This window comes from Euprymna scolopes, chromosome 3 (assembly GCF_053919585.1).
Source record: "Euprymna scolopes isolate OS-2025 chromosome 3, ASM5391958v1, whole genome shotgun sequence".
NCBI classification, from domain to species: Eukaryota; Metazoa; Mollusca; class Cephalopoda; order Sepiida; family Sepiolidae; genus Euprymna; species Euprymna scolopes.
In genome coordinates, this window is record NC_136484.1 from 1281689 (window position 1) to 1299326 (window position 17638).

A 17638-nucleotide genomic window follows, 5' to 3' on the forward strand; every position below is an offset into this window, starting at 1 on the left:
AAGACGAAGAATTTAATCCTAGGTGCTCAGTTTAAACGCTGCAAGGTGGTGGAGGTTTAGTTTTGGGGTGGGGCATTATTAGTACTAATGGTCCAGGGCCTATAGTTCGCTTGCAAGGTCGAATTAATTCTACCAAGTACATTAATATGCTGACTCAGCATTTTCTACCGTACTTTGGTCGGAATTTGGATGATAATCCTATCTTCATGCAGGATAATGCTCCCATTCACACAGCTGGCCATGTCATGAGGTTCCTGAAAGAGCATGATATTCCGTGTTTGGATTGGCCTGCACAATCTCCAGACCTCAATCCTATCGAAAACGTATGGCATTACATCAAGTAACAGCTACGCAATGATAAAATTTCAAATTTGGAAGAACTTTGGACAAAAATTAAAGAAAAGTGGGATGCCCTTTCCACGGAGTATTGCTTCAGTCTAATTCAAGGAATTCCCAAGAGATTGCAGGCTGTCAAATTGCAGAAGGGCTAGCTATTAAACATTAACTAGTTCATTGTGTTCCTGTTGTATTTGTGTTGCATTAATGTCCTAAATAACAATTTTCCATTGTGCGGCCTTTCTTTTTGCCTCCTCAATTTGAAGTTATTTTTTAAATTGGCGTCAACACTGGAATATTTCAATTAAAAGTCAAATATGAACAGGTAAAATTATAGAGGAATAAAAGGCCAACCAAATGAGGTCTAGTTTGTTTAAACAGTTACATTAAATTTAGCTTAAATTTGCAAGTTTTGAAAAAATGACAAGTGTGAACTTTCTTTTTGCCATCTGTGTGTATATATATATATATATATATATATATATATATATAGCTAAAATGTTTATATGTAATTAAACCTCTTGAGAGATTACTACCTAATATTAATCCAACTCGCCTGGTTTCTGAGGGCTGGACACCAAAGTTCAAGCAAAGACCGTATGTGGGGACAACCCCACATATAAGACCATTGCTCTTGTAGCAATCAGTTATTGGTCAATATAGGGGAAACCCTTCATACCAATTGTCACTATCCAGCTTCCCTAATCTCCAGGGTCTTGGTCCCCATTTCCTCAATCTCTCCACATTGAAAAACAACCTTGTGCCTGATTTGCTCAGTGGGGAAGCAAATAAATCCCACCATCTAATATTAACCTTCGGGCCAAGATCAAAGTTTGGGCGCTAAGTAGGACGTCCCCCAGTACGAAAGGGTGAATGCATTGAAAGAAGATACTAGCTAAGAGAAACTTTTGTTTAGTTCTGGAGTGACAAGGATGACCAACGACTCACCCCTTTTTGAGTCGGCCTTGTGCCTAAGTTTTTTTTTGTTCAGTTTGAACTTACTTTGTAATTTTAGCCTGAATAAAGGATATAATATCTCAAAGTGTAGTATCTGTTCCGCAGATGCTGCAATCAAAGACCATTGTCCTTGTGGCAATGGGCTTCTGGTCCATGTAAGGGCAACCCTATATAACAAGAGGCTCTCACTATCCAGCTTCCATTCTCCACCTCTCGGGAGCTGGTCCTCTTTTCCCTCCCCCTCCCCCTTCTCCACATTAAAAAACGGCCTCATGCCTAATTTTCTCAGTGGGGGTGGGGGAGTAAATAAACACAAACCACCTAATATTAACCGTTTGTTTTTCTTAACTTAAAACTTATTACTACTTTTGTTTCAAAGTAAATAAACACTTTTTTAGATAGTCTTTACGCGTGAGCGCACAAAACCCCTAATAAAAGATTAATAAACACAAATGCACAGAACAATTAAACAATATTTCTTTTTTTATAACAAAACAACGAAAAGGTTTATTTCGAAATAAAGACCATGTCCGGCGTGGAAAGAAAAGAAAAAGTAACAGAAAGTTCTGGTGTGTTCTCCTGTAGGGAAGCAGAAAATTAAGGTGTCCCTAGGTTGTCCAGTGGAGGTATTCAGTGGAGTAGTCGCAAGCTAGAGGGATTCAGTGGACATAGAGTGAGACGAGAGAGATCTTGGTGGTCTGAGCTCATCTGCTGGCTCGTTCCTGACAGGGGTAAATAGGCCCTTAATTTAATGCACCCTGGTGGATGTGTACCCGCCTCAGTAAGGAGGCATTAATCCACGAGGAAATAGTTTGCTGTGGTGACTGCTACAACTTTAAAATAAGTTAAAACACAAACTCATATTTCGGTAGATAAAAAAACAATAACTTAGCAACTCGTTGGTAACAGTTAATTGTGTCTAATTTTTCATCTCTTTTTTTTTTATACCACTGCAATTTGATCCCGGTAAGAAGGAGAACGAGGAGGAGAAGACAAAAAAAAAAGGAGAAGGAAAAAAAAAAGGTGGAAGAAGAAGAAGGCGGAGGAGGAGATAAAAGGGAAGGAGAAAGAGGAGGAAGACGAGAGAGAAAAAAAGAAGAAACGAAACAAAAGGGAGGAGTGGCATAATAAGCAGACAAAAAAGGGGGAGAAGACGAAAGAGAAAAGAAGAAGGGGGAAGAAGAAGGAAGACAAAAGAGAAGAAAAAGAAGAAGAAGATGAAGAAGAAGAAGATGAAGAAGAAGAGGAACAACAACAACAACAACAACAAAGTTGTTAGCAACGAATACACAAAACGTTCCTTCATAACAAATAAACGGACTTTGTTTTTTTGAAATACAACAAACAATTAACACCGTTTTCTCGTGTTGGTCTTCTCGTCATTGTTTAGTAGTTGCAGTGTTTCCTTTAAAACTGTTTAACATTCAATCGTGGATTTCATTTTTTTAAAATTTAAATCTTAATTGTTTTCCATCTTGATATATTTTTTTTATGAATTGCACGCAAATATTGCATCGATTTTACTAAAGAAATCCGAACAAACCGACCAAATTTTTTTTATTTTGAATGCAAAACAGAAAAAAAAAAACCCAAAAAACAAACGTGTTTTTGAATTTGTTGAAATGAAAGGTAAGATGCATTTTTTTACACTTTTTAAAGTTGTTTTAAAAAATGAATTTTTTAACGATTTAAAATTTAAAAAATAATTCAAAAACTGCTAGGTGTTCAGACAATGCTATTTTCTTAGACAGGATTTTCAATTTAAATTCAATAAAGATAATAAAACACATTTTATTAAAAAAAAATAATTTAGTTTCAACACTTGTTTTACGACGAAAACAAAAACAATTATTTAATTTAATAATAATAATAATTTTTATATTATTATTAGTATAATAAAAGTGATTAACACGATAACTGTAAAAGTATTTAATATATTATTTAAAAAACTTTATTTATAGAAATGTAAAAGTTGAACATTTTTTTGTTTCATTATTTGATATACAAGAAGTGTTTTTTTTTTTCGTAATGACACAAGAAATGTTAAAACTAAAGTAATTTTTAAAAATAAATATTTGGTTTCGTTTTTCGTGTTGACTCCGTGACTCTGTTCCGTTCCATGATCAACCGTATCCACTTCCTGTAACTTAATTTTTCCGAGCACTGATCTTGGAGATAACCATTTGGCCTTAAAAAGTCGATTGGTTCAAATATGGGTGATCGATTTATAAGAACGTTGTACTAAAAACTGAGCACCCATTACAATTTTTTTTTCATTTTTCATTTGTTATTTTTTTGATAATCTAGTAGATTTGCGTTCAATCGATGATAATCCACTGAGAAAATTGACAATATATATATATGTTATTTTTAAAATGTAATTATCCACTGACACGGTTTCGTCGTCTACGGCTGTACCTAGCGAAATTCGAAATCGGAACCCAACGGTAATGAGCCTAAACCCTTACCCCTTGACCATCTCGCCGACTGACTGGATATATCGCAATTTACTTAGATGTTGTTTTGTTTTGGTTTTAGCGATATGTTTTGAATGAATTCAATTATTTACGAAAGTGCATTTTTACCTAAATGCGAGTTGGGAATAATTTTCCCTTTTAACCAATTTGGTACCCCCACATGGGGAGCGGTATATATATATTATTTTTAAAATGTAATTATCCACTGACACGTGTTTACTGTTTCGTTGTCTACGACTCAGCAGAGTGGCTGTATCTAGCGAGATTCGAAATCGAGACCCAACAGTAATGAGCCTAAACCCTTACCCCTAGGGGAATTTCCTAATGCGTCCACACTCCACCACTCCACCAGTCCACCACTAAAATATTTAAAACAAAACAAAAAAACAACCTTTTATTTTTAAATAATTTTAATTGAACTCCATTTTTTTTCGATTCCAGATCATCACCTTTATCCTTATTTTTTTAAAAATTCAAAATGTAAACGTGTTATTCTTTCACGAGACATTTCCATGTTTTGAATAAAAAAAAACAACAATAAAAAGAATGAATGATTACAGAAAATATGAAAGATATAATAATAATAATAATAATAATAATAATAATAATAATAATAGTAATGAAAAAATTACGTTCTCCTGTACGAGACATCTCCCTGAACTACTTTCGCTTTTTGTCGCTCAGCTCCTATTACAAATTTGTAGCATCGAGACGGGCCGATATCAGTGGATTTTTCCCCCACAATGTTTTTTTTTTTTTTTTTTTTTATGTCCACTACTAATTCAATAAAAAATAGTAAAAGAAACATTTTATCAAAAACATATTTCAAACTGATATACATTATTGCACAGTAAAAATAATTAAATTAAAACAGAAATAATTTTTCTTATGTCGAATTGTTTAATCAACTGAAAATTCCATTTTTTACTTGATTAGTAAATTAAAAAAAATACGATACCTAAAAATGAAACAAACAAAAATATCGTAAAAAAATACCATGAACAAAATGCTTCTTTTACATTTAGTACTCAAGTGAAAAATTACAGTTGAAATTTAAAAACAAAAGGTAATTTTTTTCATAGTATTTTCGATTTAAATTTAGTTTTTACAATATTTTTGTTTGTGAAATTGTTTTGTTAAATTGTTTTGTTAAATTGGCCAAATATTTTCAATTTTCAGAAAATATTTGCCTCCCTTTTGTTACAATCAAAACTCCCCAGTTTCTTTTTTTTTGGCAAAATTCGGTACTTTTTTAGTCATTAAAAAAAATGAAAATATTGAAAAAAAAAAAAAATTTTACGTACTCGTTATGGAATAAAATTGTCATAAAAAGAAATTCACTTAATTTGATCAAGTAGGGTTAAAAAAATTTTTTTTTTTTTGCAGAGGAAAGTCAAATTATAATTAGATCGTTCGTATCCCGCTATCTTGCCTATTTCGCCGACGAGGGAATTTTTAATACCCTTAACACAAAACTGCGAATAAAATGTACAAAAATCGTAATTTCTCTTTTTAAAGTGGTTTGTTTAATTTTTTCATGGAATATACTTCCAAAATAAACTATTAAAGTTTTTTGAAAAATAATACAAATATTATTTTTTATTTAAAAAAACAACAGTGTTTACAAAGTGTTTACAAAGTGCCTGCGTGCGCTCATGCAGCCATTTCTTTTACGTAGTAAAATGAATTGAATTTTACGAGTTAAATTTTTTTCAATTTTTTCAATTTAAAAATCTATCCAAATTTTTCTATTGGTTCAACTTTTACAATATTTGCAGGTTTAATGCGAAATTTTATACTCTTTCCAATAAACCGAATATAATATTCTAGACAAACGTTTTTTTTAAGTCACCCCCCATTTCTAAATGTCTTTTTAAATGAAAATAATTAATTTTCTCACCTCAGATTTATATATCACAAATTGAAGTTAAAAGATCAATAAATAAAATAATCTAATTTAAAAGAACAACGAAAAAAGAATAGTTTTGTGCAAATTTACCTGTAAAGTCTAAAGTTTAATACCTTTTTTTTTTAAACCACGTTGATTTTTTTTAAAGTAAGACCTCACATTTTTAAGATTTTGTCCTGAAAAGATTGAATACCTACAACAATTTTTTTCTGCTTCATTCAATGTTTGTTTTTAGATTAAAAAAAATCACTCCATAAAGACGAAGTAAATATTATATAAAAAACAAAACAAAAAATAATGTATTTCTTTAAAAGAATTTTAAAAAATCAAAAATCGATCGAGTGGAATTTTTTTATTGGCAAAAACTGATAAGTGAAATGTGATCATTTTTCAAATACGATGACCCATATTTACTAACTTTTGTTTACAGCCAGCAATAGAAAGTGAGATTAATTTTGGCCCTTACAGGCCACCGTAGTTCTTAACTCGAATAAAAGGAGACATTTGTCTCCCTTTATTCCAGTTGTGAAACATCTGATTATCACAGTATTTTTGAATCATTGCTTAAAAAAGTATTTTATTTAAAAGGGGCATGGAATATAATATAAATATGGATAAATTTTTAACAATGAAGAATGGAAGTACCCATTGATTAGTATTTTCTATAGGTAAGTGATTTTTTTGGAATTCATATATATGTATTATATTCGAAGTAAGTTAAAATTCGTTGATTTTCTTGAAATCTTTTTTAAAGAAAACCGATTTAAAAAAAATATTGCATATTTTGCTATTAAACCTGATATTATTTAAAAATTTGGTCTTTGCTCCTTTTTTTAAAAAAAATTAGGGTTTGAATTACATTTTTCAAGTAGTTATAAGCTTCAAAAGATAGTAAGTCTAAATATTCAAGTTTTCGTCACGCATTGTAATGGCGATTTTCTGACACTGATAGCGATACGCTACAACAGAACACCAACCAGTCTAATTTGTTTTTTCAGGGGTAATTGAGGTTGCTGAAAATGAATCTGATAATCGAACTCGTCACAAATTTACCGTTTGCATGGTATTAACCCCTGAACCCAGGGACAATTTCTGACATTTTACAGCTTCCATTTATGCAACGTGCGAGTGCGCGGTAACATAAACGATGGCTGTTGAATGTGCCTTCATGCAGCAAACTGTCTTTTCACATGGCATACAAATCTTTTGTGGAACATTTAAAATTATATGAAAAAGAAGAAAACCATCCCAAGTGGAGGGGGGGTCCTTTTTTTTTCATTGGCACACAATTCAAAATTTGAAGAATGTTAAAAAAATTCATTATAACGCACCAAGATTTACCAATTAGAACACCATTAAACATTTTTAGGAGATTTTACTGTTTTACCTTTTACTGTTTACTCCCGCCTCTCCATTTTTATTTATGAGAACTTTATTCCATAATGGATATGTACAATATAAGTTTTTTTTTTCAATATTTTCATTTTTAATGTCTTGATTAAACTAAACATATACCCAAAATTCAATTTTTGCTAATTGCCATATAAAACTATTTTCAGTAATACATTTTTTACCTTATCGTTTTTCATAATTTTTGAATATGTTCATTACTGTTACATGACAATTGAATTTCAATTTTCAATTTTCACTACAATAACAAAGATAAAACCATTCTAATAACACAGGATTTTTTAACGTGTGCTTTATTTTGGCAAAGTTTTTTGTTTAAACATTTATTGAATTTTCTTTTTTGACACAGTGATTAATGTTTTGGAAAGTCTTGAATTGTCTCTCCTTCTGATGTGCGCTCTTCAATCTGAATCCCAATAAATTTCTCCTCTGACAGTTATGCACAAGTGCTAAAATCTGTTCATTTATTTAAGTATAATTTATATAATTTAAATGTATCAGTCTTGGCATTTAAACATCAAAACAAACACGGGACAAAAAATATACAACAGATAAATGATATCCAAGTTACTGATCAACCTACCCGGATATGTCTTTTGTTTTTTAACTTATTTTAAAGCGATATTCTATTATGAAAGAAAAAAAAAAGTATTTAGTTAGAACAAAAAATAAATCAATCTCATAAAAGCTAGTTTGACCTTTGCTAATCGCTCAAAACTCGAAAATTAAGCAAAATACTGGTACCCCCCAAGAAATGTCATCACTCGTACAAAAATATGTTCTATTTTGTTTCAAATTGTTTTAATGATGAGTAACTTGTCTTTTCTTTCTTTGTTGTGTATTTGTATTTTTCTTTTACTTTTTTGTTGTTTTCTTTGGCTATTATAAAAAATGTCCAATAGGTCGTAATTTTAATTCTAAAGTAAGAAATCAGTTTATACCCAGGTCGGATGGTAAAGTTAATCTGATTGTCCCCCAACAAAAATTTTAGTGGTTGATTAATCAAGTAGCTGCCAAATTTTATAATTCTAGTTTTGTCTAGTTTTCGAAGCAGTGAGAGGACAAATGAAACCACTTGTTTTCTGATTTTTGTGAATTTCTTGTAAATTTCTTTTTAGTTTCATGTTTTTTTTCCAAATATTGATTTGTTTTCTCATTTGTAATATATTTCATTTTTTTTTATGTTTTATGCAAATTCGCCCACAGTCAAGGCATGAAACCACTTGATGCATGTAAGGAGCTAACAAGAACAAAAGATAATTATCACAAAGCTAGGAGATGCCTATTGGCTTTTTCATTTAAAATAAAGTATTTAATTTTATTATTTGTTCTTACAAAACAAAATATACCCTTTCTAAAAACTATCACTTACCCTAAGTCCGAGTGGCAACATTTTTAATAAACACTGTTTGGTTTTATTATTTGTTAACTAATACATGTAAAAATTTAAGTAAACAATAGAAAAGAAATTCCTCAAATCAGAAAGCGAATTGTAAACTAATCTGCAAAGGTCACTAAAAAGCTTAATTATTTATAAATTATTTTGAAAAAAAAGAAGTAAATAATCGTGAAAAGTCAAGGAAGCTGGAAAGCTCAAGGATAGAAAGCACTATTCAGTCCTCCACTGTATGAGTATGAAGAGGACTGAGACCATATGGTGGCTTAGTGCTACACAAATCCCAGTGAAGCCGATGGCCGTTACCAGCGAAAAAACAATAGTAAATGACTATTGCAATAATGAAAATTCATTTATAATGGTTATCAAAATAGGTGCAGAGTACTAGAAATCTGGGGAAACTTGTCACTTAGACTCCAGAAATGCCACAGGTTCTTGACAGATAGAAATGTTTGATAATGACCTGTATCAAATCTCCAATTGAACACAAATATTAATAACTAGCAGTTCAGTCCAGCTTTGCTCGGCCCCTATGTACTGTTCATAACTTTATGTGCATATATATATATATATATATATATATATATATATATATATATATATATATATATATATATTAAAATGTTTGACTCAAGTCCAGATAATCTACATCTACAATTTAAAGTGTTTAGATCTAAAATTGGCGGAGGACTTTGGTAGAGTCTGCAAAGGTCAACTCTTTCAACTTTGACCTCTTGGCAGCCAAATTTTCGTCAAAACACTGATTAAAAAGCTTGCTGCATGTCTGAATAACCTTTATGTAAAATTTCAAATGTTTAGACCCAAAATTAGCTGAATAATTTGCTAGGGACCGCAAAGGTCAAATCTTTTTAACTTTGGATCCTTGGCAGGAAAATTTTCAGCCAAAAACCGATTAAAAAACTTGCCCTATGTCTGAATACACTTTATGTAAAATTTGAAATGTTTAGACCAGAAATTGGCTGAGTAATCTGGTAGAGACCACAGAGGTCAGATTTAAAAAAAAATTTGACCCCAATTTTGACCTCTTAAAATTCCTTGTTTTGGGCTCAAATACAATTATAAAGTTTTATCTATGTCCAAGTAACCTACATCTAAAATTTCAAGTGTTTAGACCCAAAATTAGAAGAGGAGTTTGGTAGAATTTTAAAGGTTGAATTGTTGAACTTTGACCCCTTGATAGCCAAATTTCTGACCAAAACCGATTAAAAAGATTTTCCCAAATCTCAATTCCCCTTATGTCAAATCTCGAGTCTGTAGACTGAAAATTGACAGAGCAGTTTAGTATGGAAATATACACACACAGACTCACATACACACATACAGTTTCACTTTTATAGATATATAGATAATAAATCCTAATAAATCAGACAACACATTATCATGGTAGTATATTGGTTCTGTCACCACTGGGAAAATTAAAAAAAATAGTTAATAAAATTTGGCAGATATTTGGTGAGTTAATCATTTCTATGTAAGCATTTCGACTTTTCTCCCATTTCTGATTATAACCTTGAAAACATTCGGGCGTTCAGATAGAATGGTGCATAGTAATAATGATACATATAAAAATGGCACAAGTGAATTACTAAAAAAATGGCACAAAAATCGATTTGATCACAAAATAAGATTGTAACGTAAATTAATCAGTCAAATAGACAATGGGAGAATACCAAAATATATTTATTATTGCAAGCGAGCATCCTGCTCCAGACTATCAAAAATACTTTTCATATACTATAAGGGTATTTACAAACGAGACAAATGTGTAGATAGCTTTAAGTACCAAGTTGGGAGTTTGTAGTTGAAGACTGCAGCTGCTGAAGAAGAGTAGTAAATGTATGTTCCTAGAGAAGGCAAGAAAGGAGAGATCAGAAATGGAGGGAGATGTGATATTATACTTCTGCTAGCCTCTTTTAATTGAATGTTCAAATTTCGACATGTATTTGATTATGTTTATGAAGCATATATGTCACATATGCTTTTCCGACTGATATGCAAATAAGTATGTTACACACACACACACACATGCATACAAACATTCATCAATGATGCAACAGTTACTTGCTGTTGTCTTAGTTTTTGATTTGTCCAACAGGCGGCATCTCTACTTCCTGTTTCAGATTCTTCTTTCCACTTCCATTGTCTCTCTCTCTCTCTTTCTCTCTCTTTTCACCTGAAGCTCTGATGTGATACGACGTACATTCCTTTCATCTTGGCAGATGTATACCTTTATTTCAAGGTAAAAATGCAAGACAGCAATCAACTTACAATAATTGCATCTTTCCTATGGTAAGATGACACAAACAATAATACTACGAATTAAATCCTGATTTCCATGTGTTCACATCAAAGAACTCACACACATGCATAGGTTGACATTCAGAGAATACATTGTACAATATTAATTTACTTGTTTAAATACGTTTGCTTTTATATAATTTATTGCAGCTTTAACGTCCTCCCTTTTGATATTTCTCATTTAAATATACTTTCCTTGATGTCGTTCCTTTTTATCTGAAATCATATAAACATATGTATCTAGCATATACAAGATCAGTGATAAATGTCCCTCTCCTCAATATGCTTACCAACCTTCCAACAATCCTGACGTAACAACCTCACTTCAATGTATAGCTTCGCAACATATGAGATAATTTTTGAAGTGCTTGGAATTGTGATTTTCTGCATTTTCTCTTCATGTTTTAAGCTTGAATTGGCTTATGTCTGAACTACTTAGGTTATTCCCTCCATAATTATGATTTTTATCCTTATTTCTACAGATTTATTCGAAAATTTTGGATCTTATTGTTTTTATTACTTTATTGTTAAAGGCTTTGTTTGTTATTTCATAAATCCTTTAACTAAGCAGTCATTTTGAATCATACTTGAACATCCATTGCAATTTCCCAATGATTTCATGTTTAGAACTATTTATTTGCAAACTAATATTAGAACAGATAATCATGTTGAGCCTCGGCTGCAATAATCTACTTTATGAATTGCTTAATTTTATATTTTTTCTTTGTGTTAAACTGCGTATGACAGATTCCAAGCTCAGACATGGCTGTATTAACTTGTATCTAGTGCCTTATTTAATGGGATAATGTCTAGTCACAAATTTTCACTGAATTTTATTTTGATTACATAGTTGTAAAACCATCTGTTCAGTCCTTTCTTCTAAATGATATAATTTCCCACCATTCGTTTTTAAGTTACTTTTTCATGGCTAATAGCAAACTATATATAGGCTCTTGTATTTTATATGGATTTGTCAGAAGTTATAATTTTTTCTGTATTTCATCAAATCTTCCATCAAAAAGAATATTTTCTATTGAATCATTAATGTTTGTATATGTCTTTAAAGGTTTGCCATTGAAGGTTATCGTGTTGCTAAAACTGTTTAACTTAAAACTGTTGAACTGTTTGACAAAGGTTTCTTTTCTTTTGTTGATAATCTTGACGATCCTTACTGACCACACTAAATGTAAAGACATTTCTTTAATTTTTAATGCTGTTGTAAAATGTTTAAGGACTTGTGCCAATAATATGGACATCAGATCAAAAGTAATGATTCTTAATCTCTTTTTATGCTATTACCTGTGGTACATCAATACAATTTGCCTTTGTATGCATATAAGTATTTTAAACATAAAAATAAACGGCTTCACAAAAAACAAATAAAAAAATTACCAGTAAATGAAACAACATTGATATAGAAGCACAATACAAGAGTTGAAATATAAAATCCAGAAATTTTGAACTAAGGCCTTACAAAAATTTTAGACACATTTTGCCAATTAATGTTTCTTGATTATAAATGAATAGAATGACATAAAATTAATTGAATTTTTTTTATTTACAGACATTCCTGCTTAAAATCTGATGCATTTCAATGGATTCTTATTTCAAGACATAAGTGAAATATATTGTTAAAAAACATTCGAAAAGATAATTTTTCCTGTGTTGTGTGATACTGAAAGTGTATCATTTTTATAGTGAAAAATTGTGAAAACTATTGGATCTTTACAAATGTCAAATTTCCTTTATGTAAATTAAAAAAATATAAATATCTTTAAAAAACAGTCAAAATTCATCGTTAATTTGTTTTAGTAAAATTCAGTTTTAGAGGTTGTATTAAATAAAAAATTAAAAAGAAAATCTAAATTATTGGAGCAAGCAGACATACTTTTATTACCATAAAAAAGGAAATTTTTTAAATGTGAAGACAAAGACGAGGAGAATCTTAATGTATTCTATGTACGTCTGTTTTACTAAAGAGTTTAATAACTTGAATATGAACCCTTTGTAATTGGAAAGAAGACATCATTGAATATTAATGAGCAAGGAAACATGAAATGATCAATGGAAAAATAAACAAAACAAAATTGTTTCACATCAGATATTAATATTAAACAAAGAAGTAAAAAATAATTCATATTAATCTATTAAACAAATCTAAATGAAGAAAAACAAGTGAAGTAAAAGAAGTATATTCTTTTTTAACAATTATATGAACTTGAATTGGTGAATGTGAATTATTCACATCTGATATATATATATTACACACACACACACACACACACACACACACACACATATATATATATATATATATATATATATATATATATATATATATATAAAACCATGAATGAATTAATGGAAAAGCAAACTGAACAGAAACCATATTCAACAAGTGTAACATCCATAAAAAATACAAGAGTTATCACAGCTCATCAGTATGGCTATACTTGCACTCATCTCTAGCCAGGGATTGAACCTACAAACATATAGTTGATACAGTCCTAAATCTAAATACGTCACTGAACATTGATCTATCAAACAATAATTACACAACCACGAAATAAAGAAAACATGGATGAATCAATTGAAAAACAAACTGAACAAAAACGATATTCATGTCAAGTGTGCGACGCTTCATTCCTCTATAAATCATTTTTAATTCAACATTTAAGAAAGCACACTGGTGAAAAACCATTTTCGTGTGATTTATGCGAATATTCTTCATCTCACAAATCAAGTTTAGTTGTGCACATGCGAACGCACACGGGTGAAAAGCCATATTCTTGTGAAATTTGTGGATATTCTTGTGCCCAGAAATCAGGTCTCGGCATTCACATGCGAACACACACTGGAGAGAAACCATATTCTTGTCAAGTTTGTGATGCTTCGTTCACAATGAAATCAAATCTCGTCGGACATATTCGAACACACACAGGTGAAAAGCCATATTCTTGCAAAGAATGTGGATATTCGTGTTCACAGAAAACCGTTTTAGTGATGCACATGAGAACACACACTGGTGAAAAGCCATATTGTTGTGAAGTGTGTGGATGTTCGTTTGCAAGAAATGCGCATCTTGTTGTGCATATGAGGACACACACTGGAGAGAAACCATACGTCTGCAAGATTTGCGGCTATCTCTGCACATTGAAATGCAGCCTGATTGTACACATGCGGACACACACTGGCGAGAAACCATATTCTTGCAACGTTTGTGGATTTTCTTGTTCTCAAAACTCACATCTAGTCATGCATATGCGAAAACACAGTCGAGAAAAGCCATATAGTTGTCAAATATGTGATGCATCTTTTACAAAGAAATCAACTTTAGTCATCCATTTGCGAACACATAGTGGAGAGAAACCATATTCATGTGAAGACTGTGACTCTTCATTTGCTAAGAAATCGTGCTTAGTTATACATATGCAAACACATACTGGTAACCCTGGAAAGGGCCTTTGATTTCTGAGAACTAAGTTAAAATTTGAAAATATTTCTAGAATGCTCGTTCATAGCTAGAACAAAATGATAAGAAAATAAAAACAAAGAAGCTCGGGAAAGGGACCCTTGTTTTCTGAAAACTAAATGAAATAAAATCAAAGAAAAAAAAGATAAAAAAGTTTTAATATCTATTGCACATTATACTCGACTGTTATTGTTTTTTATGTTATGTCTGATATAGTAATACTTTTTCATATGAGTAAACTCTGACCAAATATTAAAACAGTGGAGAACAGCTGTATATTTGTCAAATGTATGACTCGACTATCATGAAGAAATTAAGTTATATATTTACAAACACACACTGGATAAAAGCTATATTCACGTGAATACTGAGACTATTCTTTTCCTAATAATTTACTTATGCATATGCAGACACTAGAACCTCAGCCCAAGATTAAGGATTGATTACAAATGCTTTTACAAATGTGAGTTTTCTCAGTAATGACAACAAGTGTAGGTTTTGACACACAGAAGTAGAATGTGTGAGACACCTGACGTCCAGCTGTAAAGTTCTGCTGGGAGACGGCTTCTATACAGTACAACCCAATAGTGTGTAATTATTTCTACTGGATTATCTGTTAAAAGTTGAATATCAAATGCAACAGCAAGTCCTGGGGACATATACTAGAAAAAATAGTTGGAAATTAGTCTTACACCATCCACTACTAAATGATGTTATGGTAAAAGAAACATTATGTTGCACTAAGCTAAATGGCCGACTTTCATAAGTTGCTACTCTAAAGCATAGGAAAGAGAGCAACTCCATTTTTAGGAAACTCCAGTTGCCCTTGATCCTCTTTTTATAATACTGAGTGAATGCAAAGGTTATCAAGTACAATTTTTAAGTATTTGGTATGACGACCGAGGATTGCACTCTGGTCTCTCACTCAATAATAAACATGCTTACTATTATGCCAAATAGGCTGGTCCACAGTATTTTGTGTCTTGGTGTAAATATAGAGAAAAGGAGAGAACAAATTTGGTTAGAACTAGTAAAAGAAATTACATAGGAACTTTCCACACTGAAGTTGTCAAGCTGTGTAATTTAGTCACAGTTACTTCTCTACTGCTGTTGTTGAAGGACCAGTATGTTATATGTTTGTTAAAATTGAGAGAAGGGAAGAGAACAGATTTGGTAAGAAGTAGTACAAGAGAGAGAGTAAACAAATAAAAAAATACAGATAATTTGTTGAATAATTTTTGTTTCTATTGTGACATTTTTTTTTCTTTTTCATGGGGGGGGTTAATGACATTGATTTTGATAACAATCTTTACAGATCTTCCGTTTCATTTAATTTATGCTCAAAAGAGAATATATTTAAGTTCCAGAATCCCTCTGTTAACTCACTAAAATTCACGTAGTTGGACCTTTCATTACTGAGGAGGAATTGAAAAGATGACTAATGTTCATGGAATGAGAACCGGATTGTTTCCTTTACTGTTTAACCCATACATTATCATATCAATATATGAAAATATCTCATCTAATCACACTAAAAATGAGTAACTAGAACGAAGAGTCATAGAGGTTTGTGCTATACAGACAAATTGATGGGAGTAAAACGCTTGAATCATTTAACCAGTCCTATTCTACCAGATCAAAAATCTGGTAAGTTACATAATAATTTTGAACACTAATAAATCTTCAATCTGTCACACCTCTTCCATCATGCTGTGTACACAACTTTACGTGGTTAAGCTTTTCCTGAAATATCGCATATACACCCTTGTGTATCCATGCCTCCATGTAGCTTTTGTCTATTTAATTTTAGAATACATTTAATACTGTTTTACGCAGTTTGTCTCTTTGTTTTTTTTTGAAGAGTATCGACGTATTTATTATATTATCTATATAATGTATATATGGTATAATAATACCAGCACACACATTTCCATTAGATACCAAAGATGAGTAACGATAAGCGTGGTCGGTACTAAAATGGCTGACTTGTAATACCATGTGACCTGAAGCCTAGTGAAAGATGTGTAACGTGCATCCAGGAGATAAGCGCCCGCGTGTTTGCATGTTGTGTGGGTATGTGGGAGAGACGGATGAGGGGAAAAAGACTTACCTCGAGATCAGCTCAGCGTTACCGACCAAAAATAGAAAAGAAAGACTAAGATGGCGGCCGCCGTCTTTTGTAAAGTATGATGTCTCGCAAAGTCACACGAATTCTCGGAATATGCAAATTTAGCCGGCCTAGAACGACGATAAAAGCGGGTGAGGGGAAAGACGTGGGGGAGTGACGATTGAGTTGGCTGGGGAATCGTGTGGCTGTTGATTCTTGTGCCGTGTTGAGGATATCTTACCGTGTTAAAGAGAGAGTCGGGCGCCATCTTGAATTTTTCCTTACACTTTTTCGTTACAAGATGTGCACCACCAGGCTATTCTTGCCAAAGATATACTGCATGAAATAATGCAGCATCCGCACGACCACAGAAGGTTTAATCCATTTTATGTGGCACAGATTTAAACTTCCATCAGCAATTTCGCATTTGTTTAATAAATATATTTACTTGTATACCTGCATCTTTATTTTGTTTAAGTTTTTTAAAAATTTATTTTATATATTAACGTTTTTCTTGTTATATACCTGCAATTGTTTTTAGTTTGTGTACTAACGTTTTCCTTTATTCTATTAAAGCTTTTGTTTTAGACTTGCATTATTATTTTGTTAATTAAAAGTTTGTTATTTATTAACGTTTATTTTATTCATAGATATGGCAAACAGATTTTACATTTCACAAAACAAGCAGCATTTCATGACTAACATCAATCACGTGATCAACAAGAACAGCTGTCATTTCTAATTCAGATTAACAACTAAGCAATTGCTATTTGCTTGTTCTAATATGATTTGTATTGTCATTTGTAAAAAACGTTTTAAATCATAACACATTTTTGACAAACGCTTATTCTCTTATACGTTTTACAGTATAAGACGTGATTTTATGCAAAAATCCATAAAACATTTGAAAAACATTAGAAATAAACTGTCTCTTTTTATATTATCAAATACTGTTTAAGTTTCCAGCTAGTGATGTAGTAGGCGTGTAGTTCACTATTCTATTACTCTATGATTGAGTTGTTTCATTTCACGAACTTGTGGAAAGTATACATTGATATTTACATTGTCGTTCAACTGAATTTGCCACATCTAGGTTTGTGCATCCACCGCTTGTCTTTCCCTCTTAGTCAACATCTCAAAAGAATCTCCAAATTAATAGGATCTACACCGAGCTCCAACGTCTTCCCATCGCTTTAATGTTGCATCCTTATATTTACAAGCATTTTAATAAAATGTACTGTAACGAATTCACAGA

At 31.5% G+C, this 17638-nt stretch overlaps 1 protein-coding gene across 1 annotated transcript; it reads left to right on the forward strand.

Moving 5' to 3' along the window:
* The first annotated feature begins 1616 nt into the window (after positions 1-1616).
* LOC145252757 (uncharacterized) lies at positions 1617-16836 on the forward strand. Its single transcript, XM_080112646.1, has 2 exons — positions 1617-2922; positions 12369-16836. The coding sequence occupies exon 2, from the start codon at positions 13382-13384 to the stop codon at positions 14270-14272; it is 891 nt and encodes a 296-aa protein (XP_079968772.1). The 5' UTR covers positions 1617-2922; positions 12369-13381; the 3' UTR covers positions 14273-16836.
* The last annotated feature ends 802 nt before the right edge of the window (positions 16837-17638 follow it).

Bases quoted from the DNA above. Each gene is read 5' to 3' on its own strand.
- LOC145252757 (XM_080112646.1), top strand. From the start codon at position 13,382: ATGGATGAATCAATTGAAAAACAAACTGAACAAAAACGATATTCATGT.